At 54.4% G+C, this 27315-nt stretch overlaps 2 protein-coding genes across 5 annotated transcripts; one reads left to right on the top strand and one right to left on the bottom strand.

Annotated features, from left to right (window-relative positions):
* Positions 1–158: 158 nt before the first annotated feature.
* On the top strand, positions 159–2095 carry Gdf1 (growth differentiation factor 1). The gene is made up of 2 exons (XM_050127685.1): positions 159–465; positions 858–2095. The coding sequence occupies exons 1-2, from the start codon at positions 162–164 to the stop codon at positions 1628–1630; spliced, it is 1077 nt and encodes a 358-aa protein (XP_049983642.1). The 5' UTR covers positions 159–161; the 3' UTR covers positions 1631–2095.
* Positions 1677–23235, bottom strand: Upf1 (UPF1 RNA helicase and ATPase). 4 transcript variants are annotated; one of them, XM_050127680.1, is made up of 24 exons: positions 22754–23235; positions 14690–14829; positions 13671–13760; positions 12113–12280; positions 11565–11745; positions 10491–10652; positions 9894–10011; positions 9655–9753; positions 9181–9307; positions 8920–9079; positions 8724–8842; positions 8259–8423; positions 8062–8176; positions 7442–7585; positions 7003–7216; positions 5623–5740; positions 5282–5438; positions 4608–4750; positions 4153–4327; positions 3973–4054; positions 3302–3463; positions 3004–3221; positions 2688–2810; positions 1677–2576 (listed from the first exon to the last, which is right to left on the bottom strand). In XM_050127680.1, exons 1-23 carry the CDS (start codon positions 22967–22969, stop codon positions 2691–2693), a joined length of 3393 nt encoding a protein of 1130 aa, XP_049983637.1. In that variant the 5' UTR covers positions 22970–23235; the 3' UTR covers positions 1677–2576; positions 2688–2690. The 4 variants fall into 4 exon arrangements, with proteins under 4 accessions (XP_049983637.1, XP_049983639.1, XP_049983640.1 ...); XM_050127682.1 differs by having other exon boundaries at positions 9181–9289; positions 22754–23234; XM_050127683.1 differs by having other exon boundaries at positions 9927–10011; positions 22754–23234.
* Positions 23236–27315: the final 4080 nt, after the last annotated feature.

The raw sequence follows: 27315 nt of genomic DNA, 5'->3' as shown, positions 1-27315 counted from the left end.
CACCCACCTTGGGACCGCCGCCCAGTCCTGCCCTCCAGAACAGTGGGGTTCGGACACGCCCCCTCTAGGACCGCAAAGGCCCCCGGACCTGCGGCCACCAGCCCACTGGTCCCGGACGCAGTGGACCCCGCTGACTCTCTTGTACACAACCTGGGAGGAAAATGCTCCCTGTCCGCCGCCGCCCTGGTGGCCACCTCCTCTTTCTGCTCCTGTTCCTGCTGCCCTCAATGCCTCCTGCCCGCGCACCAGCACCCTCGGGCCCCGCCGCTGCCGCCCTGCTCCAGGCTCTCGGGGTGCACGAAGTGCCCCGGGGCGTCCCCACGCCCCGGCCTGTGCCTCCTGTCATGTGGCGCCTGTTTCGCCGCCGCGACCCCAGGGAGGCCAGAGCTGGGTACCCTCTGCGACCGTGCCACGTGGAGGAACTGGGGGTCGCCGGAAACATCGTGCGCCACATCCCGGACAGCGGTAAGTGGGGGTTTTGTGGTGGGGCAAGGGCCGTGAGGCCGAGGCCCAAGGCGCCCAGTCCAGCCTGCTAGCGAGCTGGGACCCTGTTTTCTCGTCCCCTGGGCGCAAGGGCTTCCCAAGACCAGGCCCCTACCTCACACCCTTTGATGCCTTCCTTCGGGTCATTTTCCAGGGGCCCCAGGTGCTGGTTGGCTCATCTCCATCTGCCCAAGTCTCCAAGTGCAGGCACGGCACCCCACAGTGTCTCTTCTTTGCATCTGGCGCCCTGCCCCCACCCATCCGTCATTAGTGCCCTGCAGATGCGCCCCTGCCTCTTTTTGCTCCCCTTGCTCCTCGTTCCAGCCCATTGGCTGGGGTGCCATGCTATGTCCGCTCTCTCCTTGCCCTTTCAGGTCTGTTCTCCAGATCCCCAGGGCCCACCAGAACCTTGGGGCTGTGCCCCAAGTGGACTGTCACCTTCAATTTGTCGGGCGTGGAGCCTGCCGAGCACCCAACACGTGCGCGTCTGGAGTTGCGCCTGGAGGCTGAGAACGAAGATACGCACGGGTGGGAGCTAAGCGTGGCACTGTTGGCCAAGCATCCCGGGCCTGAGCTGCTGCGCATGCCTGTGGCACCGGGGCTGCTAGTACGCGCAGACCTACTGGGGGCCGCGGTAGCCGCTAACGCATCGATGCCCCGCACCCTGCGCCTGGCACTGGCGCTGCACCGTGGAGCCACCACCGTCTGCGCGCGGCTGGCCGAGGCCTCGCTGCTGCTGGTGACGTTAGACGCGCGCCTGTGTCCCCCGCCGCGGTTGCGGCGCCACTCCGAGCCTGGGGTGGGAGGTGGTCCAGGGGGCGCGTGTCGCACACGGCGGTTGCACGTGAGCTTCCGGGAGGTGGGCTGGCACCGCTGGGTGATTGCACCTCGCGGCTTCCTGGCCAACTTCTGCCAGGGCGCGTGCACGCTGCCTGAAGCGCTACAGGGACCCGGTGGGCCGCCCGTACTCAACCACGCCGTGCTGCATGCGCTCATGCAAGCGGCCGCCCCTACTCAGGGCGCGGGCCCGCCCTGCTGCGTGCCCGCACGCCTGTCGCCCATCTCCGTGCTCTTCTTCGACAACAGCGATAATGTGGTGTTGCGACACTACGAGGACATGGTGGTGGACGAGTGTGGCTGCCGCTAACTACCCAGGACACCCTTGCAGGGACGGCCCCACGCGAAAGCAAGGACCATTTGTTCATGTTTTATTGGTGACAAAAAGCTTAAAACAAATTTGACCAAAAATTAAGTTCCATTGCGTTGGCGCAGGTGTGCCTGGGTAGGGGTCGGGTGGCCGCTGCGGGAGGTTGGGGGGCCGTGGCAGGGCGCCCAGCAATGAGACCTCCACCCACGACGGGGAAGAACCCGAGGGCCGTCACGCATTGGTCACGCTCAGGAGTTTGCCTGCGGCCTCTGAAGCTCAAACGCAAAACAAATCCTCTGGCCATGGTGCAGGCGGTGATCCCAGGCTGCGGGGCTCAGGCTTCTTAGCGCGGCCTCTTCTTGCATCTCCCAGGTCCACCACTAAGGTCTTAGAGACAACTGATCAAAGTACTTCCCATACTCCTTTGAAAGAATTCTTGAAAAAAAAAAAAAAAAAGAAAACAAACAAACAAAACAAAAAACCAAAACAAAAAACCCAAACACCATATTTTCTTTAAATGAAACAAACCCCTTTGCGCTGGGACCGCGCCATGACGCTCCTGGCCGCCCGCTCGGGCACAGAAACGCTAAGTTCGTCCTGCTAAAACATAGCCCCTCAAATCACGAGAAACAAAGAAAAAGAACAGCGGGCTGGTCCTGGCGAGGCCTCTCCCTCTGGCGGGCTCGGCGCCGGGCCGGCCTCGTAGCGGTGCGGGCCTCTCTCCTCTCGCCGCCCGCAGGGGGCGCCCGCTCCTCGGCGCTCCACTCCGTCGTCCTCCCTGGCCGCTCTCTGCTCGCTCTCGCTCCTCTCTCCTCTCCTCGGCTGCTCACACAGTGGTGCTTCAGTTTTAGCAGTGGAAAACAGGTATCCATTTATTTTTATTTTTTATTACCCAGAATAAGATGCTGATAGACTAAGCCACATAGCTTAGCTCTTTCGCCGCCACCTGTAATCAGGGACAGGAGTGAGGGGTGTCACGGCCGAGCAGAAGCAGAACTGCCCACACCCCACATTCATCTGCACTTGTTACGGGGGTTGAGCCCACTAGGGCACTTGCCTTCTAGTACTGGGACAGCCCGGTGACCCCGCCGTGCTGGTATGCCCGCTCTCCCTGGTAAGTGGAGTCTTGCGAGAGTGCCACGTCAATCTGTGACTTAAACTCATCACCGAGGTAGCTGTCCTGAAAGGCAAAGCTAGAGTGAGCAAGGCAGGACCCCCACCAGCCCACACTCACCCAGCCCTCAAACTCTGCAGTCTGGGAAGAAACCCCATACTGCGGCAGGGGGACAGGCCCAGGGCCCAGTCCAGGCAGGGTCATCCACCCTTCTGAAAGGCAGCACAGCACCATGGCCGTGTGGCGGCTGAGGGCCCACCTGGGACAGCTCTGGCTGGGAAAGGCCGGGCTGGCTCATCTGGGAGGGCTGGCTCATGGACACGTAGCCCTGGGTGAGGGCGCCCTGCGAGAAGGGCTGTGAGGCCACATCCTGGCTGGCCTGGCTGTTGGGAAGGGTGGTCTGGCTGGGCCCTGGAAGCCCAAAGCGATTCTTCTGGCGGCCTCCACGGCCAGTCTTGCTTTTTGGGGTGCCCCGGCCTGAAAGACAGCAGTGAAAGACAGCACGCTCCACCTGAAAGCCGGGTTCAGATGAGGGCAGGGCAGGGAAAGGCCATTACCAGCAGCTGGCCCGTTGGCCTGTCCAAAGTACCCAGGTGGTGGCATGGGAGGCATGACCAGGTTGAAGGGAATGGGGATGTTCATGGCGGCCACATGGCTGGGACCCGCACTGATCATGCCAATCTGGTCGTGGGTCTGGAAGTACATGTTTGAGGGCCGGCCTGCAAGATACCAGGGGTCAGAGGCAGGGCCCCAGCGGGAAATGCTGCAGTGGTAGCTGCTAGGCCAGTCAAGCAGACCAGCAGACGGGGGCTGAGTATCTACCATACAGGGTGCTAGTAGAGGGTAAGAAACTGAGAGGTAGGCGAGACTCTGTCCATAATGAGTTTCTAGGCAACTCAGAATCTTCCAGAAAACAAGAGGCCAGTCTGGCTGAGGTACACACAGGCTTGCCTCAGGGCACACAGGGCAGTAGTACTCAGCAGCTGACTGCAGAGAGGTGGCCCCTGTGGCACCAGAGAGACAGTGGTACAAATCACTAGCAGAGGCCAGTGTAGCTCTGGGGGTCTTAGAAGGGGCCCCAAGGGCCTACTTGGAGAAGCCACATCGACCAATTGGGAAAGCTCCAAATGGAGGTCAAGGACTGAGTCTGGGAGGCCACCCAGGGGGTGACAGGTCCAGACTGGGACATGGGAAGGTCAACACACTGGTGGTTGCCAGGAAAACTTACCCTGGCTACTGCGGTCATAGACAGATCCAGGGATGATGGCCTCGCGGGCATCATACATGGCTGTAGTCATGAAGCGGGCCCCCTGCAGGGTGGCACAAGAGCGAGGAATGTGTCAGTCAACAGCAGCAGGGGCTAAGAGCTCCCAGCTTTCCCAGGCCCTGGGCCAGCCCATCGGCCCACCGGGTTGACGGTGTTGACGAGCTTGCGAGGCTTGCTGAACTGCATGAGGCTCTCACGCAGGTTGTTGAGTGGCCCTTCCACCAGCGCCTTCTGCTCCTTGTAGTAGCTCAACAGGTGATTCCACAGTGGCTGCTTCGACAGTGCCTTTGGGTTACCCACAATGATCACACCATATCTGCAGGGCAACAGACATGCTAAGAGCTTAGGGCTACACCCACATGACTGCAGTGTCTAGGGCTAGCACCTTGAATATTAAGAGCAGGTGCCAAGAACCCAACATTGGTCAACAAATGAGGAAGCACCTTAAAAAGCTGAGCATTTGGAATCAATCATGACCCAAGCAGAAAAAGGACACACCAGGTCTGAGTGCACTCCCAGGACAGACGTGGAGAATAGGGCAAAGGAAGGGCTTCTTGTTCCTGTCTGGAGGAAGGAAGCAATGGGCAGCTGCCTACCTGGCTCTGGTGAGGGCCACATTGAGACGCCGGGGGTCGTTCAGGAACCCAATGCCCTGGTGCTCGTTGGCACGCACACAGGACAGGATGATGAAGTCCTTCTCCCGGCCCTGGAAGGCGTCCACACTGGCAATCTCCACTTCCTGAAGGAGACAATGCCCTGTCAGCCACAGTCCTGCCTTGCCATGGAGAAGTGGAGACTGCATGGGCTGCATGGTGACAATCCCTGGCCCTGGTACAACCAACATAAAATCACCAGAGCTCCTCCTCTGCCACATGTTCAGGACACGGCTGAGCTTCTGTTAGGGTGGCACCAGCTGTCCTGCTCTCTTACAAAGTCTTACTGTGTAGCCCTGGCAGTCCTGGGCTCACTCTGCACTTCTGTGCCGGCAGGGTGCTGACATCAAAGGCAGCACTCACCACACACCCTTTCCACTCTCACCTCCAGCAGTCCAGAAGCTGCTCTGACCTGCAGCACATCAGGCAGCCCCAAACATGATGTGGTCATGTGCTTGCTCCTCGCCGCTCAACACACCAGGGCACATTTTAATGCATTATCTGCTGTGCCCTTGCACATACCCCACAGCACATGACAACAGGACTTGCCCTTTTCTTCCACTATGTGCAGTTGTCTCTGGTTACCAGGAAGCCTCGGGGCACCTCTGACAGCCTACCTGGTAGAGCTTCGTGTGCAGGGAGCCACTGAACTGCATGTATTGCACCAGGTAGGAGCGCTGGCCCTCGTAGGGTGTGATGATGCCAATCTGGTCAGGCTTGGCACCTGCCTTCAGCAGCTTTGTAGTTATCTTCTCCACATTAGCTGCCTCGGTCCTGAGAACATCCAGCTTTCAGTGACAGGCTCCCTACAGCCGTCCTCAGCCTGGTGCGATTTCAAGCAACCAGGGGGAACTAGAGAGCATGTGATAGTCACCCACGCCTTCCCTTCACTGACAAGTACAGCAACCCAGGGAATGAGATGCTACGGTGGCCCCACGCACAGGTCGAGGCTGCACACCTGTTGAGGTAGGACGTGCCAGAGCTGGCAATCTCCTCCTGGCCCTGTGTCACGTAGAAGAACATGGGCTTGTCCGGCTGTGGCCACTGGAAATCAAAGCCCTTCTTGACACGATCCGCTGTGTCGGGGAAGACAGAAGCGTCACTGCTGAGAAGCACCAGGGCTCTAAGTGCACAGACACTAAGGAAAGTGAGGTCACCGCGCCAGTGGTACTGTCTCCAGGGCTCCCGAGCCAGAAGAGGGCAGCCAAGGGACCAGGCTAACACTGTTTAAGGCATCACTAGGAACAGGAGACATTCTTAGTCCCCTAGAAGCTACACCACTGCAATTTAGGGGACCCAGAGCTGCCATGACAGTGGGACCAGTGAGCAGCACCTGTCACAAACAAGTTGTCTATAGACCCTCATCCTCACATCAATCCTGGGCCTACCAATCAATACTCTGCTGACCTAGGCGTCACACTGCACCCCCTGGCTGCCACTATTCTAGGTTTATTCAGGCTTCCCACTGTGCAGATCCTCACATCCTAGAGGCTAAATCCACTCCTACCAGCTTAACCCTTACCAGGGACCTTCCTCCCAAGGGTCCAATGTGTCATAGCCCATCACTAGTGAAGGAAGTTGGCACCGGGGGGCACCTTGCCCTAGGGCCTCCAGTGTACCAGGGGAGTACAGCATGGTCCTTTGAACTTGTCAATGGAGTTTGGGGCCTAACAGCCACCCATAGAGGCACACACAACCTAGGTGGGGCAGGCCATGGTCCCACAGGAGCTCTGGTGCCCACCAGGCAGGGTCTGTCCTGGTACAGCGTAGCCAGGGACATGCAGGCCTCTCCCAGCATTTCAACTGTGACACCTGAGTCATAAGGAGCAGCAGAGAACAGGAAACTCCAGGGACTGCTCCCATACTTGGGCAGCAGCACAGGTCACAGCTGGCGGAGCAGTGGCCTCCCTGCCTGCGGCTGCTGGGATTCCCATGCCACATGGCAAAGATCTGATCAGCACCATCCCTGTCTGAATTCATCAAACTCAGGCACTCAAATCCACATGGACTCACTGAGAAATAAACCCACTGCTGAAGCTGTGTGTGTGTTGAGATGGGTCTCACTATGTAGCCCTGGCTGGCCTTGACCTATGCTTCCTGAGTGCAGGGATTAAAGATGCTATAAATTTTTATGAGAAATAACTTTATACTGCTAAAATCAGACAGCGGCCTTTTCTTCCTCATGGTCCACAGTCAGACTGCATGGAGGACAGCTGGGCCCAGAGCCAGTGTAGAAGAGAACTCTCCGGCAGGAAACCTGCCATAGCAGACCAATTGTGTGGTCACCACATACACTGTCCCAAAGTGCTGGTGTGAGTTAGGGAGGCCCAACTGTTACCTGCAGTGACACCGTTCTGCAATGAGCCCTCGTAGAAGATGTTGGACGGGAAGGCGCTGAGTGCGGGGTGCATGCGGTACTGCACCTGCAGGCGGATGGGCCGGATGCCAAGCACCACCAGGCGCTCGAAGAGCGACTGTGACAGTCCGGCCTTGGCTGCCTTTTTGCACATCACCACAGGGCCCAGCTGACAGTGGTCACCCACGAGGATCAGCTGTGGCAAGAAGTCCCACAAGTCAACACCTCAGGCTCTAGCCAGCCTAAGTGCCCCCTCCCCAGACAGGGGTTCACCTCCACCATCCAAAAGCAAGACTGTGCTCACACTGCACAGCAGGAGATGGCAGCAGCGGACCACATGGACCTCCTGCAGGCCTTGTGCCACCCACCCAGCACTGCTACGGATAGGACATCAGGAGCCACTCAAGTGGCAGCTACCTACCTGCTTGGCCCCAAGGACCACAGGCACCATGCACTCAGGCTCGGTGGCCTGGGTGCTCTCATCAATAAGGATGGAACGGAATTGCATCTTGGCCAGCCTTGGGTCACCAGCACCCACACAGGTGCAGCAGATGACATCTGCGTTCTGGAGAAGCATAGGCGTAAGGACACATATACAGTCTACCTGACCAAGGCAGTCAAATATCCACTCAGCAACTGTGTGTGTAGGCACATCTGCGTGCATGTATGTTTTCCTGATAGAGTTTAGCTGTGTTGCCCCAGGCTGACTTTCCACAAGCAGTTCCCCAGCTAAACAAGCCACTCTTTCTGCCACCCAAATATCAGCACCACAGGCTACCATGAGCAGGAATGTTAGAGATGGTAGTCCTCTGGGGCACACTCCCCAGCACAGAAACAGCTCTATGTCTGCAGGACAGTGCCAAGCTGGTGGAACCCCAAGGCTGAGACTCCAGCTTTGGTAGTTGTGTGTCCCTGTCTGTGGGCACAGATGTAAAGACCAGGGCCTTCAAGTGCTCCCATGCTCCTGACTCGGACAAGTCTCTCAAGCCTCTCTGCCCACAGGGAATGGCCCCAAGGCTCCTGGGCTGGCGCCACACTCACCATGAGCAGCTCTCTCTCAGCTGTGCGCTTGAGCGCCCGGTACCGCTTCTCATCTGCAGACGACAGTTCGCCTGTCTCGTCCTTCAGCTGCTGCAGCTTCTGCAGCTCAGGCATGCTATAGAACACACAGTAGGAGTAGGAGACAGTGCCAGTGGCAACATGCAGCCTGTACCAGGCCCCCAGATGCAGATACTCACCTGTCCATGTTCCTAATCTGGTTGTGCAGAGCCAAGAAGGACACTGGCGAGTCAATGGCCTCCCGGCTCTTGGCACAGAGGCGTACAACCTTCAGTCCTGTCTGGTGGATCTTCTCTGTGAGCTGGTCCACGGCGATGTTACTTGGGGCACAGACCAGCACAGGCCTGCAGAGTGGAGTGGGCTGTCAGCATCACCCAGGGATGCTCAACAAAGGCCAACAGTGGAGCTACACAGCTCTGATTCCAGCAGGTGCAGCCATGCCAAGGCAGAGCAAGTAGTTTCCTGTCCCCTACTCAGCAACCATCATCTGAACGCCGCCCCTACCCTTTTATTCATGTGAGGCAGCCTTGTGACTTTGGGACACACAAAATACCTGTATTATGACACTGCAGTGCTTTCTCTGGCCCAGGCAGAGCCAAAACAGCCCCCTTCCCACCCACAAGGCTGTTGCTACTGACACCTACCCATTGCCCTGCCGAGCAAGGTGGTAGACAATAGTGGCAGACGTCACCGTCTTCCCTGTGCCTGGCGGGCCCTGGATGAGGCTTAGTGGCCTCTGCAGCACGGTCTTCACAGCATACACCTGCAAGGACGTTGTTTCAGCAGAGCTATGGTCGCTACAGACGCCCACAGGCCCTGCTCCTAGGGTCCCAGTGGCACCTGAGAGTGGTTGAGGTCAGGGAGCCCCTGAGCTGTGAAGCGCTTTGGCAGCTGGCACTTGATGACTACATCCTCCACCTCGTGGCCCAGCAGCTTGTGGTAGATGTATCCTGACACGGAGGTCTCATCCACAGCAAAGGTTTTCAGTGCACTCTGCATCCTGTAGGAAGAGCCAGTGTAGGACCCATGTGGGTCACAGGTACTGGATGGAGGTGGAGGGGTCCCCATGGCCCTATCACCCTGGGGCATAGGCGGACGAACCTATCAAAAGAGGTTGACTTCCACACAAAATCCACCTGGAAGTTGTGGGTCACCTCCACAGGCGCACCCACACTGCTGCGGAGCTCAATAGCAATCTCATCACCGTAATCTGGACGCTGAGTTAAGTCTGCTTCCTGTTCAAAGCCGCTACCCTCTATAGGGCCACTGGCTTCTGGTCCTCCTGAGTGACACTCCATCCATCACTAGACCAGTTCCCCTTGGTGTCCGCCAAGGGGGACTGCTGTAGTCTGACTCCAGGCTATTACACAGACCGACACGTATGCGCACGCACGTGCAGAGAGACACACGAATAGCACCGAGGTGGGATAGCTTCTAGCCAAGGCTATATAGTGCCGCCGTGTGCATGTCCCACACAGAGGGAAGACAGGAAGGAATCACACACGTTAAGGCCTTGGGGACAGCCAGGGGTCCTGTTATGGCACCCATCCTCCCAGCTGATGTAGCAAAGGATACTATCAGGGACCTTGATGACATGGCCAATCCCCTTCCATAGGGGTGCTAGGTCTCCTTTGTACCGCAGACAGATCTCGTCACCCTGCATGAGCCGCATATCTTGCAGGAAGGAGCAGCAGAGTTAGCACTTTCCAGAGGGCCGTGGCCTCCACCATGCAGAGTTCACAAAAGAACATGATACAGGGGACTAGGGATTTTAGGCTACTTATGGTCACAAATATTTTAAAACTTACAATCACCTCTTAACCAAATTATGACTAAATCCTCATTACCAGAGTCAGTCTTGGGCAAAGTGAAGAAGGCGATTCTCTTCTTGTTAAGGCCCAGGTCCCACCTGACCGTGATGTTATCTTGAGTCTGAACATATGAGAAACAGGAGTCAAGTTAGCCTACCACCCACTCCCGGGCCAGGCTCCCCACAGGATGGGGCCTCTATGGAGGCCATGCCTGTGCCGCGCAGCCTTTGGGGTGCAGTGCACAGCACCCACAGCCAGGAACTCCAACATCTGGGAAAGAAGCATCAAGGACCCCCCCCCCCAACACCCGCTGCCCAAGCTGGCCCCAGCAGCAGAATTTGCAGAGAGCCTCAGGAGACCCCTGCACGCCAGGATCTGTGGGGAGAAGGTGGAACTGCAGACAAAGTTGTGAACCAGACACAAGGGGTTCTCTCTGACTTTAAAAGTAAGAAACACTTTTGGCCTTCTTTCAAAATGCCCACAGTTCTGGTCTGATGCTGTTTGCGTTTCTGGTTCCATCCAGGTTCAAGCTCTAGAAGAGTCCCTGACCCTCAGGAGACACTCTGGTAGAGATCCAGCCTACACACTGCACCACATCACCTGTGACTCCTTCAGCTTCTTGTCGTAGTCAGCTTCTAGCTTCACCAGGGGCCCGAAGATGTTCTGGTACTGATAAGCATCCTCATACCGCAGGAGCACGTGCTGGGGCTCCTCATCCACGCCGGGCTTCTCCAGGTCCTCCAGGGTGGCTGAAGGGTTTTCCTGTGGCCAAAAATAGCGCTGTGCTTGCCCTGCTTAACCCACAGCCAGTGATCGAGAGCTCGGAAGGAAACCAACTGGGGCTTGCGTGGCCTCTGAGCACAAACCCTCATAGGTGGAGAGTGGCCACTTTGCTGTCAGTCTACGCTCTAAACCTACTGTACTGATGGTTTTGGTCATGTCCAGCAGCATTCTGACCCCAAGAAACCTGTAAAGAGCATCCCCAGGGCCCAGAGCAACACTAGGCCCACAACCAAGGGCGCTTAGAGTCCTGGACATCCCCCAGTGAGTCAGGTCCATCCATCTCTTACATCCTGCACCCACATGCCTGCCCTGGGACCCACTAAGCTCAATAAACACCACTGTGGAAAACAGAACAGAATCTAGGTACATCACAGTAACTGGAACCTGATCATCCAAGTGCAAAGAGACTAAGTTGGAAAGGCTTACAACACTGTCCCACACTACTTGTGATTCCTGGTTAAAAGATGCTCAAGTGACATTCCTAGCAAGATCTGAACAATCTAGCTAGTCCCAGGAGGAGCCAGAATCCCACACCTGACCTCAAGCCCTGACTCATCCTCTGGGACAGATGCTCTCTGGAGCAGGAAATCTCATGACAGCCTCAACCAACTACTCAGACCATCCACTCTGTATCCTTCAGCCAGCAAAAGTACCCACTAGTCGGATCTCTGTGAGTTCGATACCAGCCTGGTCTACAAGAGCTAGTTCCAGGACAGGCTCCAAAACCACAGAAAAACCCTGTCTCGAAAAAAAAAAAAAAAAGGGCCCACTAGCCCCTGCAGATTCCCCAGGCCATGTCTTTCCTCCCCAAGTCCCAAAGGCCCCAGTGTCAGGCTGGCTGTGTGCTTTTGTGTCTCTGCAGCCTTGAGCTAGCATCTCTGGATGGCTCACCTTCCACAGCTCCTCCAGCTTGTTGATCTGCTGTGCAGTGATCTGCCGTGCCCGCAACTGCTCCTGCTCTGAGGGAATCTTGACCAGCCATGACAGGAAGCATCGGTCCTGGATCAGGGGCTGCCACTGGGAGCTGTCCCAGTTGATGTCCTTTAGGCTGCTCTGGCTGGCACAGGGCTGCCTGTGCAGATGTGGGACAAGACAACGGGTTAGGACCTGGCCCAGGAGGTCTCTAACTAGCCAGAAGCCAGCAACATCCGCACACCTCAGCTCTGGCCCCAGCTCACAGTAGACTTCCTTCCTTTTTTCGATTTTTTGGAGACAGGGTCTCAGTATGTAGCTGGTCCGGGGCACTCTATATAGACCAGGCTAGCCTTGAACTCAAGAGGTCCTCCCGCCTCTGCCTCTTAAGTGCTGGAATTAAAAGTTTGCACCACCATACAAGACCAGACTTCATTTTCTAATTTGACCAGAATACACACAAAAAAGCCCCTTGGATCCCAACAGTCCCTGCCCTGCTCAGTCCTGTGCTGCTACAAGCAGCTCACCTGCACAGCAGCACCACTACTGAATCAGCCTTTGCAGGGATGAAGCCCAGCAGGAAGACGTTGCGGCAGCCACAGTTGTAACATTCCAGCACTGTCTCGCCCAGGGGTCCATCCTTGTGCAGCGTCACTTCCTTGCATTTTGCCCTTACCAGGTGATTTACAATGTGGCTGGAACCAGGAAAACATTGGCAGTTAACACCCCAAGCCTGTCTTTTCACCATTTGCAGATCTATGGCCCCCATGGAATGCTTTGGGTACTACCTTTCATGGTCCTCTAGCACAGGTGGTCACACCTCATGCCCGTGCACCCTGGAGCCACAGTCCTGCCCCAACCCATCTACCTGCAGGGAACTGCTCATTGGCTCACAATCCCTGCAATTTCTTCCATTCCCATTTTCTTTAGCTGGCCCAGTTCATCACCTAATACCACTAACGGCTGGGCGGGCACAGCACGGCTCCCCAAAAGAGGAGAGCCCCTTTCTCCCATGCCTACCTGCAGGTCACCTCCTGGTCTATGCAGCAAAGGGCTGCTCTGAAGACTGCAGCTCCCCCATTCCTTCCATGCTGCCACATACGAGGACATGGTCTATCTTAAGGATGGCCTGTGTCAGACTGGTCAGCTCATCCCAGAGGGCCCATGAACTCTGCCAGCTTTTCCTGATTGTTATAGGGGATGCCAGTCTTCAAGACCCCATTATAACCTTTACCAGAGTCCTCTGGCAGTCATCCAGCCACTCTTGGCTTTGTAGGCCTGACTCCTAAACAGCGGCCACTAGATGCCTTGCTTTAGTGACCAATTTCCCCCACCCCAATCCAGGACAGGCCCTTCCTGCCTACTGTGAGCTTTATTCTATTGCTTTTTCTGCACAGGAAGAACTGGTGCCAACGGAGCAACACTTAAAAGTATCTAGAACCTTCTGAGAATGGAATGCGTTGGTCTCAGAAGATGAATTTAAGACCATTTAAAGATGCTGGCCCCTGCCTCCTGACCTTTCTGCAGACCTGGCACCTACAAGCTTCTGTGGCATTGTAATATATGTTCTGAGAAACAGGCCCCTGCTGGCAGTGGAGCACAGGCACACTAGACTCAGCTCTGCTTCTCTCAAGGAGTGGGAGGACCCTGTCATCATTATGGAAAGCTAGAATGGAGTGGGGCTCAGTAGGAACACCCAGGGATGGTGGCAATTCTAGTTCTTCCTAAAGACTTAGGATCTGGAACCATTTGCCCCAGAGACAATCAAGTGAGGGGCGCCAACTGGATGCCCGTAACCTCCCAGGAACAAGGACAAGTAGGCTGTACCAGCCTCATCTCATGTGAGACAGGCACAGACTAGGAACGAAATTACGCCAAACTCCTCGCATAATGAGCCAGCCAGAGAATCAATCAAGGGTAAACATGCCGAGGCGTTCACACGCCACCATCTGTTTCACGTTACACCAGTCAGAGGGAGCTCAGGTTCACCAGCGCCATCACATTCCACGCTTCACTCCAACGTCATCGTAACTCACTGCAGCCCAAGCGCCACTGATTAAACACATATGCATGGCTGTTAGCTACCTGCCAGAAGTATTTCCTCGGCCATTGCAGAACCACTTCTTGCTGGTATTGCAGTAAACCACGCAGGCAGGATCATGGATTCCACAGTAACTGGAAAAGTCCAAACTCCAGCAGTCAGTGCTGGCCCGCAGCCTCTGGGATAAGTCCTTCTTCTTACAGAGCCTCTGGTTTCCATTAAACACAAACCCAATCCCAGCAAGTCAAGTAACAAAGTCGCCTCCACTAACACACTAAGGTGAGGGCAAAACAGATGCCAGGCAGCAGCACAGACCAAAGCGGTCCTGGCCCCTCCCCTCAGATTGCAGGTTAGAAACAAGGCTGTGGTCAGGGGAGCACCTGACTTCAGTAGAAGGCACTATGGACCCAGCAAACTCTCAGGCCTAGCTCAGAGGCTGGTGGTGCTATGTAGCACCTTATGTACCCTAAGTCACAGGTTCTCCATAGCTCTCTTGTGCACTGGCCAGGTTGGGGCAGGAGCTGTCAGACAGAACAGGCTCTCGCTGGCTCACTAGTCTACCCTGGCAGCAAGGAGGACGAGGGCACCCAGCTCAGCCTGTCCGGGGGCTCTGGAAACACTTGTAAACACTTTCTCAGGAGAGCCATGAGAAAGGAAGGTCTGTGGAGGACAGAGGCCAAACTCGTCCTGCAGAGGGCAGCAGGTGGCTGCAGAAGCTCCAGTGAAGGCACCAGCTCTGGCCTGGGGGTGAGGGGTGGCGGGACAACTAAGGGCTAGCTGAGCTGGGTGTATAGCAGCTGGGACATCCCAGCTCTTTAAGCCTCCACTCACTCGTATGACTCTGATGGAGCTGAGAACCACAGTTGATCAGAACACAGCCCAACCCACAAACTGTCCATGCTCCCCCACCTGGGTAAATGGCTGTGGCTCCTCTCTAGCTCCTAATAACCAAGGAGTAGGGCTGGTGCAGGGGAACCCACCTGAGCTACGTGAACTTGGGGTGTCAGGTACTGAGCCCAGGGTTCTGACAAGCAATAGGGACTGGAGTCACCTCCTAGCCTACCTGCAGGCATGGACTGGGAGGTCCTTGGTGTAGTATGTGTCTTCTTCGTCTTCTTCAAAGTTGAGCTCAGCCAGCAGCTGACTGGTCTTGGCTACACTGTCATCCACAGCCCCGTTCTGCAAGATGCCCTCTGGTCCAACCTACAGTAGAACACAATCCCAAAGGGTGCCACTCAGCCTGATGGCCGAGAAACTATCCACACAGCTGAGGTGCATAGGAACAAGACAACTGTTCCAAACCCATCACACACCCTAGGAATAGTCGTGTACCACAAAGGCAGAAGCAAGGCTTCCATGCCCAGGTGGTGCTTTATGGTGAGGCCCGGGGGGGGGAGGGTGTCGGGGGGGGGGGTCCTGGTCACAGCACAGGATGTCGGCACCGAAACCCCACCACTGAGACCATGCCGCCTTGGCTAGCCTGAGGCAAGGCTCCATAACCCCAGGAAACAGACACCTCCTCATCAACCATGCTTCAGCACCAGGTTCCCACCTTCAGCCACCCCAGCTGACACCTGTGGACGTGAGCCTTGCAAGCCGCAGGCAGGCATTTGCAAGTCACTTCTTAGATCCTAAAGACAGGGTGCCCACGAGAGGCGATTCCTAACACTACGAAGATGCACCTATATGGCTGGGTCACTTGTCCGTGTGTACTCTATCAGGCCAGTCACCCCATGTCTATACTGACTTCAAAGGCAACACGGGAGTGTGCTCTGTGGTCTAGAAGCAGTTTTAGACAAGAAAGGCCTAAAGTAAGTCTGGACTCGTCTTCCTCAGTACTGGGACAGAGCCAGGATCTCATGTATCAGCAGGAGCTCTACCAGCGTCCTCTCCAGCCCTGGCCTCAGTGCTCCAATTTCTAGATGACAACATGCCACTGCAAAGAATCCCTTTAAAACTGTGACAAAAACAAAACAAACCAAAACAAAAACCCCAAGCCATAGAGCAAGCCAGGTATGGAGGTAGGAGGATTACCATAGGTTCCAGGCTGGGCTGAACCGGGGCTGCTTTTAAGTGAGCATATCAGTGTTATCAGTGGCATCATTTCTCACCCTGTGACAGGCCTGACCCATGATGGCCACTAAATACTTCCTTCTCCAGAACTATGACCATTATGAACTTTCTGTGTACAAGGATACTAGGGAGCACCTGTAAGCGGGACTCTTACAGGACCTGACTGGCTCACTTCCCTGAGCCACCACCTGTGTGGGACACCAGCTTAGGACCCTCACCTCACTCAAAACCCAGCCTTGCTAGACAGAAGCGCTCAGAGCTCTAACAGAAGTCCTTACAGGCCTAAGAAGAGGAGAGGCAGGGCTAGGAGGCTGTCGTGACTGCTACGACTGTGTTGACTACAGGGACCAAGGTTACGTCTCAATTCTCCGGCCCACACACCTTCACACCTGCTGCTCCTAGGAGCCATCAATTCTCCCCAGGCCACACCATTTTCCATTCCCCGCCATGGGTACAAGAGCTCAGATTTCTGCCTGTCTCTGCTACACATGGTGTCTTCTAGCCATGTAAATGGGGCTGAGGTGGAATCCTAGGGTGGCCTTGAGCTATCATTGCAGTGACCATGCATGCACTGTTAGTCACTCCATCCCCTTTCCCTTGTGTCTGTGAGCCCCCTACTCCCCACCCCATGTGGTGCCTGGCCTGGAATTTTGCCAGATGGTCCCCACTGTGGACAGAGGCTGGACTGTATCCCAGGGTTGGGAAGGAGGGTGATGTCTCAGTGGTCCTGACTCAGCTGCTGCTTCTTTAAAAATAAATTAAAAAAAAAAAATAATACACACACACACACATACAGCATTGGTATTTTGCCTGCATGTATATCTGCACAGGGGTATCAGATCTTGGAGGTACAGATAGGTGTACCACATCGGTGCTGGGAATTGAACCTAGGTCCTGTGCAAGAGCAGACAGTGCTCTCAACTGTAGAGCCATTTCTCCAGCTCTGATTCAGTTTCTCATTCTACAAAACCTAGAATTGTCCCCACCCAGTCCTCTAGGGAAGCTGTCTACTGACTTCTGGAGAAGAGCCTTTCTTATTTGTTACAGTGGTGCTGGGATGGAGCCCTAAGACTTCTGGGCGGGTACCCACAGCTGAGCTGCGTGACAGTCACAGGTTCATATTAAGAAACAGCCTTTCCAGGCCAACTGTAGTGGAATAGGAGGCAGAGAGAAGCACATCTCTTCAAGGCCAAGGCCAGACAGAGTGCCACAGTGAGATCCTGTCTTGAAAATAAAATATAATTTTTTTTTTTTTTATTTATTTATTTATTTATTTATTTATTATGTATACAATATTCTTTCTGTGTGTATGCCTGAAGGCCAGAAGAGGGCACCAGACCTCATTTCAGATGGTTGTGAGCCACCATGTGGTTGCTGGGAATTGAACTCAGGACCTTTGGAAGAGCAGGCAATGCTCTTAACCGCTGAGCCATCTCTCCAGCCCCATAAAATATAATTTTTAAAAGGAGAAAGGGAAATATTTTTCTGCATGTAGAGCCAGTCAGGGTGAGACATCACCAGGGTGTCAAGGTCCTAACAGCACTGTGCTTACATCCCTCATGCAAGCTAAGGGTGAGAAGCCCTGGTCACCCTGAGAGGCAATATAAGATAAACACAAGGAAGATTCTCCAGCACCCAACAAAGGCCAAGCTGGAAAAAAGATTCCAGACTCGGTACACAGCCTGGCAATGGACTACCCACCTCTACACATTCTGTGACTGTTGACGGCAAGCATCTCACACTCTCAGAGGGACATCTGGTCCCAAATGGTAACAGAATGAGCTAAGAGCAAGGGACAGCACCTGGCAGAGCAGGGCCAGAGCCCTTGCCCCATGAAGAAGTCCAGGGCACACTGCCACCTCACTAGACTAAAAGTCATGCCATAGGTTCCCCAGCCAACTCAAGGGCCCAGGGCTGGGTGTCTTAGGCCCCGCTCCAGGAGAAAGTCTGCTCTAATACAACACTTGGGCCTACCCGGAAGCTGTCAAGTGAATTAAACCTACAAGGGTCACCTGCCTGAAGACTGATTCCCACAAGACACACACAGAACTCAGACCCTGGGACAGAGCAGTGCAGAAAGGAACTGCTTCCAGAAGAAACTTGTAGAAAGTTTCCATTGTGTGATGCTGTGACCTCAGACTAGAGGTGTACCACAGGACTCATGGGCATCACCTCACTTAAATCTGCTGGCTGGCGGGTGGTGCACGCCTTTAATTCCAGCACTCGCAAGACAGAGGCAGGCAGCTCTACAGAGCTGGTTCCAGGACAGGCTCCAAACCCACAGAGAAACCCTGTCTCGAAAAAACAAAACAAAACAAAAAAAAAAAAAAAAAAAAAAATCTGCTGGCTGGCATGCACCGCCCTCAGCCTCAGTTAAGCTGGCTATACACCTTAAGGTATGCAGCACCCACCAGGGCAGCCTTGAATCTGTACCCGGCCCCAGGACCACTGTTTGGTCTGCTCCTTGTAGTAACCCCACCCCTGAAGAGAGCCTGTCCTCCAGGAGGACCCAAGAGTCTTAGCCAAATCCATGTCTGCCATCCAAACACAAATGCTGGGATGTGAAGTGAATCATCTCTTGTTCTCCCAGGCCCTAAGCAGGAGATGAGTGGAAGCTGCATAGAATAGGGTACCCCGCCGGGCGATGGTGGTGCACGCCTTTAATCCCAGCACTCGGGAGGCAGAGGCAGGCGGATCTCTGTGAGTTCGAGACCAGCCTGGACAGGCGCCAAAGCTAGAGAAACCCTGTCTCAAAAAACAAAACAAAACAAAACATCCCACCAAAGTGACCACCAAGCTGCTAACACTGTGGGCCACCTTCGACCTAGGCTCTAGGGGCCTCTTTTCTCACGAGACCAGAGGGACAGGGTTAGTCAGCAGCCTGAGGAGAGGGCTCCAGTGCCGCTGTCATTCACAGGCTGTTCACACATGGCCAGAGGCATGCCCACAGCACTGCCATGGCATCCCCTGCTTCACCCTATACCACCTTCTGCCAGTCCTTTACTTAGCCCTACCTAAGGCCTTTCTGCCTAGGGCACATCCCAGTGCCCGCAGTCCCTCCCCCCTCCAGGCCACGCTCTCACCCAACTTAGAAGCCAGCACCCCTAAAGGCTTCCATAAGCGCTCAGGTCACCCTGAGTGCCACTGTCCTCACAGTGCTGAGTGGACACCATGAGCAACGCCAGGCCTTCCTCCATCAGTCCTGCATGCAGGAGGAAAGAAAGGCACCATGGGGCTGAGGTCAGGCCACAGGCTGCCAAGAGGTTATAAGGGGCACGAAGGAACACTTTAGGTGCAGAGGGGGTGCCAGTTCCAGCCAGGAGTTTAGTGAGGGCCTCATGTGTGACCACTGGTTAGTGGCTGCCCAGAGGAGAACTACAGCAGAGAGAACCACAGGGGCCGCTGGACTCTGTAAATACTGTCCCACTCTCCAGCTGCAGAGCGCAGCAGGGAAGGGCCCCTCACACATAGGGAGGGACACACAGAGCTAGGTAAAGATGCTAACTAAGTTTAACAGGTTTCCGAGCCATGCGCCCTGCACCTGTGCACTCAGGGCAGGTCTCCACCTCACAGTGGGACACTGCAGGAGGCTGGACCCAAGTCTTTGGCAGTAGCAGGTGTGGTGTGGCCCACCAGACAGTGAAGACGGGCAGGATGGAAGTTCCCTGAGAAGAGGACAAGCGAGATGGCTCTGTGACTAGGGCTGGATGAGGTGCAAAAGTTCCAGAGTTTGAGCAGCAATGCCCGCAGACACTGTGTCCCTCCCTGAACAGATTCCACTTCAAGGACAGCTGAGGGCACTGAGCCAGCAGCCTCTAGGCCACTTCTCCCTGTATACTATCACCATCCAGTGCTGTGTGGGCAAGACACCTGCACCTGCTGGTTCACCAGGAGGAGGAGGTACTGGATTCACAGCAGCACATCAGAGTCTCAGGAGGTACCTGAGGCCACTAAAACTCCCCAAGTCATCAGTACGGGAACATAGTAGTAATTTTGATTTTTGCCATTTCACTTACAATGAAAGGCCTATGTGCTAAGCATATGACAGTGGTGACAGGTCCCCAAAGACCCATCACATCACAGCAAGGACAGTGCAGCCCTTCACTGCACCATTAGTGGGTCCTGTTTCCACCAGATCTCACTGAAAGAAAGGTCACAGCAGTGCTCAGGAGCCAAGCAGCCCGGGGGGTTTCTCCCACAAGCCAGCAAACAGCTGAGACCTGAAATCACCTTTCAGTGCTCACAGAAGAAAGAGACCTGGAAGAGTCAAGAATTGGGAAAAAAGGGCTGGAGAGATGGCTCAGAGGTTAAGAGCATTGCTCGTACTTCCAAAGGTCCTGAGTTCAATTCCCAGTAACCACATGGTGGCTCACAACCATCTGTAATGGGGTCTGGTGTTCCCTTCTGGCTGGCAGGCAGACACACAGAATATTGTATACATGATAAATAAATATTTAAAAAAAAAAAAGAATTGGGAAAAAAAGCCTGGCCTATCTTGGGGACTTTGCAGGACAGTGCCAACACATTCCATCTGGACCTGCAGGATTCTGACAAACACTGGGGCCTTTCACACAGAAAATGGGGATTTCTGGTGTTAACCCAACAGCCCTCTACCTCTAGACTCCAGGATCAAATCCCTGCCAGCATAGCAGTCCAGCAGCCCCCTAAGCAGTGGTGACATGGGACTCCAGGACAAGCTTCTTCCTCTAGAACATCTCCCACAGGCGCTAACCCACAGCAGAACGTCAGCAGGGAGAGCTGTGTGCACTGCAGCCACTCAGTCATGAAAAGGACACAATACATGCCAGCACATGGATGCACTGAGGTCACGACAGCAAGTCAAGAGTCAGGCACAGAGCTGGTGAACAACCAATTTAGTGTCTGCCCAGCGTGGACAGGGCTTCGGCTCTGTCTGCACTCCAAAGGAATGAGCCACAAAGATGACAGACACAGGACAACCAAAACATGCCACCTCTCCAGCAACAGGAAGGGCCTGGGACATTCTCATCCATAGAGAGAGGCCACAGGACTAGCATGGCCAAAGAGAGGCTGGGGTTGCAGGGACTCAGGATGAGATGCTCACCGTGCTTTCTGAGGGGGAGTGCAGGCTCCATGACTGTTTCAATAAGGTTGGGGAGAACCACCGCTGGGCCAACAGGAAAAGCTCAACCTACTGGGCAGGGAAGCTTCCTAGGAGCCCATGACCAAAGATAATCACCTTCAAAGACAAGTAAGTTTAAAAAAAAAAAAAAAAAAAAAAAAACACAGTATTTCTGGTGCCTGGGGCCACTGGCTGTGCAAGGGAGGACTTTGTAATTCTGCTCACTTTCAGCCCACAGATGTCCCACGGATGTATGTCCTCCTAAGACAGGATGGAAGGTGCTCCCTCCCTTCCCGGACAACAATTTCATGTTAAGAGAGGGTGGAACATGGCTCAATCTCCGATTTCAACTGGCGGAACAGGGCACATGCATGTGAGCACACACACAAGTCTGCTGATGCACTTCAGCTAGAGCTAAAAGACCTTGAGAACCCCCCACTTCTGTTCCTGGTCTTCCCATCACAGCCTGCTGCATGGTGGGTGACCCCACAGTTCTCTCCCCTCTCCAGGTGGATGAAGCCAAAAGGAAAGGTCTACCTGGTGGGGGAACTAACAGGAGGCCTGGCCTTCAGGGCCACCTCACTCCTCCAGGCAACCAGCTCTCTCCCCAGCTCCCTACACCGAAGGTGAACAGCTAGAAACAACACACACCTGTTCCCCATCACTGTGGGGCTGAGTCAACCCTCTGCTTCTATTAGGACTGAAAATGAGTCCAAGTGGGTGGTCTACCCACAGGCATGATTCAACCAGCCAGCTCAAAGGCCCTCCCCCAACAAGGTCTGAGATCACTGATGAGGACTGGTCGGTGTCTCCCTAGCCCCAAGCACAGGGACACACCTGTGGCTCCAGCCTGCAGCTCCTCTCTGAATACAGGAAAACAAGCTGTACAGTGAGAGCAACCTGACTATGAGGTGCTGGTCAGTTCCTAGTCCAAGCTGAAATACCTATGCCACCTGTCATTCAAAACAGAAGTCCCTCCCAGAGGCACCCACTGTCAATGCCTCTGAGGAGTAAAACTCAAACCCAACTTTTTCAAGCAGAGCCTAGGAGTTACATAACACTGGTTTCAGCAATAGGCAAACCCAGGAGGAAAAACAAACAGGCACCGGCCTCTCCAGCCACCCCAACCAGCCACGAGTGTACTGCTTCCACCGCAGGCGCCAAAACCCTGGCTCTGCCTTGCTCCAGGGACCCCCAAACTTGAACCCAAATGGCCTGGCTGGAGGGATGATGGATTGAAATGGTTAGTGGGTGGGATGAGGTGGTTGGACTGGCTAAAGAGGTGACCCAGAAGATAGCAACTGTGGACAGGTCATCTTAGGCCTGCGAGAGACTAAGGCAGGTTACCACAGACACACCCAAAAGGGGAGTGAGGACAGCTCTGGCATGTCTTGAGCCGCAGCAGATCCTGTGTCACAGAAGGAAGGACATTTAGGCAGGTCACTGCCCAGCCTGGACAGGTAGAGGAAACAGGGCAGGTGGCAAGTAGGTGGTTCAAGAGGTAGGGAATCGGAGGAGATGGCAGGGAGCTGGGCCAGCGCTGCAAGGAGCTAGAGCAGGTGGCAGTGACTGTGGCAGGTACATGGGACATGGGATAGGTAGTTAGGACAGGTAGCTGAGGGTGGAAGCAGAGATTTAGGGAAGAGGCACGTAAACTACAACCAGGGTAAGGTAACAGAGTTTTATCTACGGCAGGTTACGAGGACTCAAGACAGGTGGCGGTTACCTGAGGCAGTTAAACAGGAATGCAAAGTGGGTATCCATGGCCAGTTAACAGGGACTTTAAGGAGCCAGAGTGTGAAGCGGTCATCCGGGGCCTGCTAACTGTGCCTGGGGCAGGCTCACAGGGGCCCAGGGCTGGTTAACTGAGATCTGGCGCCCCAGCTCCCGCGCCCGCCCGCCCGCCCTCCCGCCCGCCCGGCTTCCGGCGCCGCCATGCGCCGCTCCGCTCACTTGTGCGTCGAGCTGGCCGGCCGCGCCGCCTGCACCCGCTCCACTCGGGCCTCCCGCGCCGCCGGGGCCTCCGGGGGGCGTCTGCGTCTGGCTGGGGAGGGTGAAGTCCGTGAACTCGAACTCGGAACCCTGGGTGTCGGCGCCGAGCAACTCGGCCTCCTCAGTGTCCAAGAAGGTGAGCGTCTGAGAGCTGGGGCCGTACGCTTCCACGCTCATCCTGCCGCCCGGGCCGCGCCCTCCGCCGGCGCCTCGGCGCACTCGAGCCCGAGGCTTCGCCTAGGCCTAGGCCGTAACCTGGAGCAGCTGCCGCCGCCGCCGCCCCGCGAGCCGGGCGAGCTCCGAAGCGGCCTCCGGGAGCAGAGCCGAGCCGCCGGCTCCGAGCGCTGGGTCGCTGCCTCCGCCGCGCCCCTCCGCGTCGCCGCTCGCCTGAAAGCCCACCGCTGCTCTCAGCCCCCTGGACAGGAACCGCCGCCGCCGCTGCTGCTGCGGTGCGCGTGCGCGAGCCCGACGCCGGCACAGGTGCGCGTGCGCGAGCCCGACGCCGGCGCAGCTCCTCCCGGAAAGCGGCCAACTGCGCCCGGGCTCTAGAAGCAGAGCGGGAGGGCGGAACTCGTCGTGCGCCTGCGCGAATGGGCGGGACTTCAACCGCCTTAAGGACTAGGGCTCGCGAGCTCGGCCCCGCCCCAACCGCTGCCCGCTGGTGCGCACGCGCGCTGGTGTCGTGGCTGGGTGTTGAGAAGGTGCGGACAGAAGCTTTCCTCAGGCTGAGTGAGGGTGGAGGCTGGTGCGCAGGGACGGTGCACCTGCACTCCTTGAGCCCTGCTTACCCCGTCTGTCACTCGGCTCGTGGCCATCCTCGGTGGACCCTGCCAATGGTGGTCACCGCTTCTCCTGGCGCTCCTGAAGCCTTTGACGACAACTTCTCCTTTCTTTTGTCTTGAAACCGGGTCTCACTACATAACCTTGCTAGCCTGGGACTCGCTGAGAAGGCGTCAGATCCCTCAGAACTACAGATGGTTGTGAGCGCTGGGAGCTCAACCTCTGCAGGAGCAGTATGCACTCTAGCCGAGCCGTCTCTCCAACCTGTTTTGTTCTCGATAGAGGGTCTCATACTGTAACCCAGGCTGATTTGGAACTCGGGTCAATCCTCCTGCCTCAGAGTCCCTGGTACCAGGGTGACACCTGTACGCCACCACTGGAGATTGCAATGTTTGCCACAGAACCCAGGCCTTTGTGCATGCTACAGCCACAGTCAGCATGGAGATTCAGGACCACATTCCTCCCTGTGCTTGTGTCCCACGCTCAGTGGACGAAGCCCTGTGCTCAGAGAGCTGAGTCAAAGGTACAGGACACCTCTGGGATCTACCAGTCCTGGGCTGAGTGTGATGGTACATTCCTTAAATCCTGAGGGAGGCAGAGGTAGAAGGATTTCTCTGACTCTTTTTGAGGCCAGCCTGCTCTACATAGCAAGTTCCAGGCTACCCAGAACTGTCTCAAAAACAAACGAAAAAGAAAGAAAAAAGATGTGGAACATGGTGACACGGGCCTTTTATCTCAGGACTCTGGAGATGAAGGAGAATCGGATTCAAAGCCATCCTAAGTTATATAGCAAGTTTGAGGCTAGCCTGAGCTACATGAAAACTTGGCTAAAAATAATAAATAGGTAAATGTTGATGAGACCAAGGATTAGCCTTGGTCCCTACAGTCTTCCACCACAGGACAAGGCTGTGCTTGTAACTGCTACTCAGGAAAAGGTTCTCCAATGCCTTATTTTTTCGATTGCTATACATTTATTTATTTGCATGTGAGCACACTTGCACCTGCAGAGCTCATGTGTGGGGTCAAAGAACAGCCTGCAGGAGTTGCTTCTCCTGGGGGCTGGAACTCAGGTTTGGTGGGGACTCTTTAACCACTGAGCCTTCTCCCCAACTCCTTAGCCACTTACATTCAGGGTCAGTCAACAGAACGTGAGATTAAATCACCCAAATCCAGACCTTAGTGTTCTTTTTTGGAAAGTGTCTTGTTAGATCCTCTCACCTAAGCTCCAAGAGTCTGGCTTCTCTATCAATTTGAACTGAGCCACAGAACACCTGACATAGAGCCAAGCTACCACTCCCGATTACAAACATTTCCTATTTATTTATATATAGAGAAAAGACCTAATTAGTGGGTTTAAGATTTATATTTTTTTCTTCTCTCTCTTTGTTTTTTATTTTATTTTTTTATTTTCGAGACAGGGTTTCTCCGTAGCTTTTGGTTCCCCTCCCGGAACTAGCTCTTGTAGACCAGGCTGGCCTCAAACTCACAGAGATCCACCTGCCTCTGCCTCTGCCTCCCAAGTGCTGGGATTAAAAGCAAGCATCGCCACTGCCCAGCTAAGATTTATTTTTATTATTTTTTTGGTTTTTCAAGATAGTTTCTGAGTGTAGTCCTAGCTGTCCTGGAACTCACTCTGTAGACCAGGCTGACCTTGAACTCACAGAGATTGAACTGTCTCTGCCTTCTGAGTGCTGGGATTAAAGGTGTTCGCCACCACTGCTGGCCTTATTTTCTTTTTAATGGCACCTGTGTGGTATATGCACAGGAGTGCAGTGCCTGGAGAAGTCAAAAGATGGAGCCTCCTGCTGCGAGAGCTAAGGCCAGTTTCCCGGAAGAGCAGCCAGAGCTCTTCACTGCTCTCCGGCCCCTGTTGGCTGATTTTTCGTTGTTGGAGAGGAAACCTGGGCTTCATACACACTGGGCACCCCTCTACTTTGGGGGCTGCATGGCCAGCAACAAGAGACTCCATCATCTTCCACACTGTGGGTGCTTCCTACTGTATTCTCAGTGATGGGAAATAAAATGCAATTAAGACAGCAGCTCTCAGCCTGTGGGTCTCGACCCTTTTACAGGGCTCACATACACATTCTGCATCTCAGATGTTCACATTGCGATTCATAAAACCATAGCAAAATCACAGTTATGAAGTAGTAACAAAATAGTTTTATGCTTGGTGATTACCTCAATATGAGGAACTGTAGAAAAGGGTCACAGCATTAGGAAGGTTGAGAACCACTGGAATTAGGAGCTGGAGAGTGCCAGGCGATGGTGGCGCACGCCTTTAATCCCAGCAGTCAGGAGGCAGATGCAGGTGGATCTCTGAATCTAAGGCCAGCCTGGTCTGAATCAAAAGGGTCTTCTTTTCTACAGATGTTTTTGTGAAACGACCTAGGGTGTTGATACTCTAGAATACAATTTAATGTAAAAGTCATGGGCTGAGGCCGGGCAGTCATGGCACATGCCTTTATTCCCAGCACTCAGGAGGCAGAGGCAGGCAGATCTCTGTGAGTTCGAGACCAGCCTGGTTACAAGAGCTAGTTCTAGGACAGTTAGGACTGTTACACAGGAAAACCCTGTCTCGGAAAAAAAAAAAAAAAAAAGGAAAAAAGTCAGGGGCTGAAGTGATGGCTCAGTGGTTAAGAGCACTGGATGCTCTTCCAGAGGATACGGGTTCAGTTCCCAACACCCACCTAGGGTGGTGATCTGTAAGTTTTCCCCTTAAATAAATAACCCCTTTATTATCCTAATTCTGAACTGGTGTAGGATTGTTTTACAGCATCAATTGATGCTCAACTTTTGGTTTTAGAATCCCTTGGCCCTGCTGCCCGCCGCCAGCTCAGAGTGTGCCCAGCTAGGCCCAAGCCCTCCCTCAGCAGGCCTTGGCCTGTGCCTGGAGCAAGCAGTTCAGTATAGAATCTCAAACAGCGGCAGGGCGGTGGTGGTGCACGCCTTTAATCCCAGCACTCAGGAGGCAGAGGCAGGTGGATCTCTGTGAGTTCAAGGCCAGCCTGGTCTACAAGAGCTAGTTCCAGGACAGGAACCAAAATCTTTGATAAATCCTATTTTATAAAACAAAATAAAAAAAAAAAAAAAAAAAAAAAGAATCTCGAACAGCGACCTTTCTCTTGCTACAGATCAGCCGCAGTTGTTTATATTTTCTCTTTACATATCTCGGATTGGCTTCAAGTCCCCACACATCCTAGTGTTTGCGTCTTGCCAGGGCGCACCGCAGACATTTGGGTGAGATGCGGGCTGTTCTGCTTCTTTCTAACGTTTTGCTTGCACTCGCCTATTCCACTGCTCTGGAGACACCCGCAGACACACAGTCTGCCATTTATCTAAACTCAGATTTCTCACCAGCCACAGGTGAATTCACATGCACCGCTACACCCTGCTGGGTTAGTTTTGTGGGTGGCCCGCGACACCTACTGGCAGGTTACAGTCATTGCACCTAATCCACCTAATTGAAACACAGGTAAGATTTAATATCCTAATTATAGATCATAAATTGCTAACTTAAAAGGACAACATGTCAGACAATATAACCGTCCAGGGTTTCAGTAGCCTCTTCTCTTTACTTACACCATGTGCAAGTGTTTACAAGACTTATATGATGCCCTTCTACATCACTATTTTTGTTTCTGGGGATTAGTCTTGTACTCAATATTTATTTGTAAAAATATGGTTTGACAATAGGGCTAAGAATGTGGCATTCTTAGAAATGGTACAGTCTTTTCAGACTG

Source organism: Alexandromys fortis, unplaced genomic scaffold (genome assembly GCF_014885135.2).
Source record: "Alexandromys fortis isolate MF-2015 unplaced genomic scaffold, M_Fortis_MF-2015_v1.1 scaffold_284, whole genome shotgun sequence".
NCBI lineage: Eukaryota > Metazoa > Chordata > Mammalia > Rodentia > Cricetidae > Alexandromys > Alexandromys fortis.
Note: the sequence above shows the minus strand (reverse complement) of the source record. Positions and strands in the feature narration are given on the sequence as shown.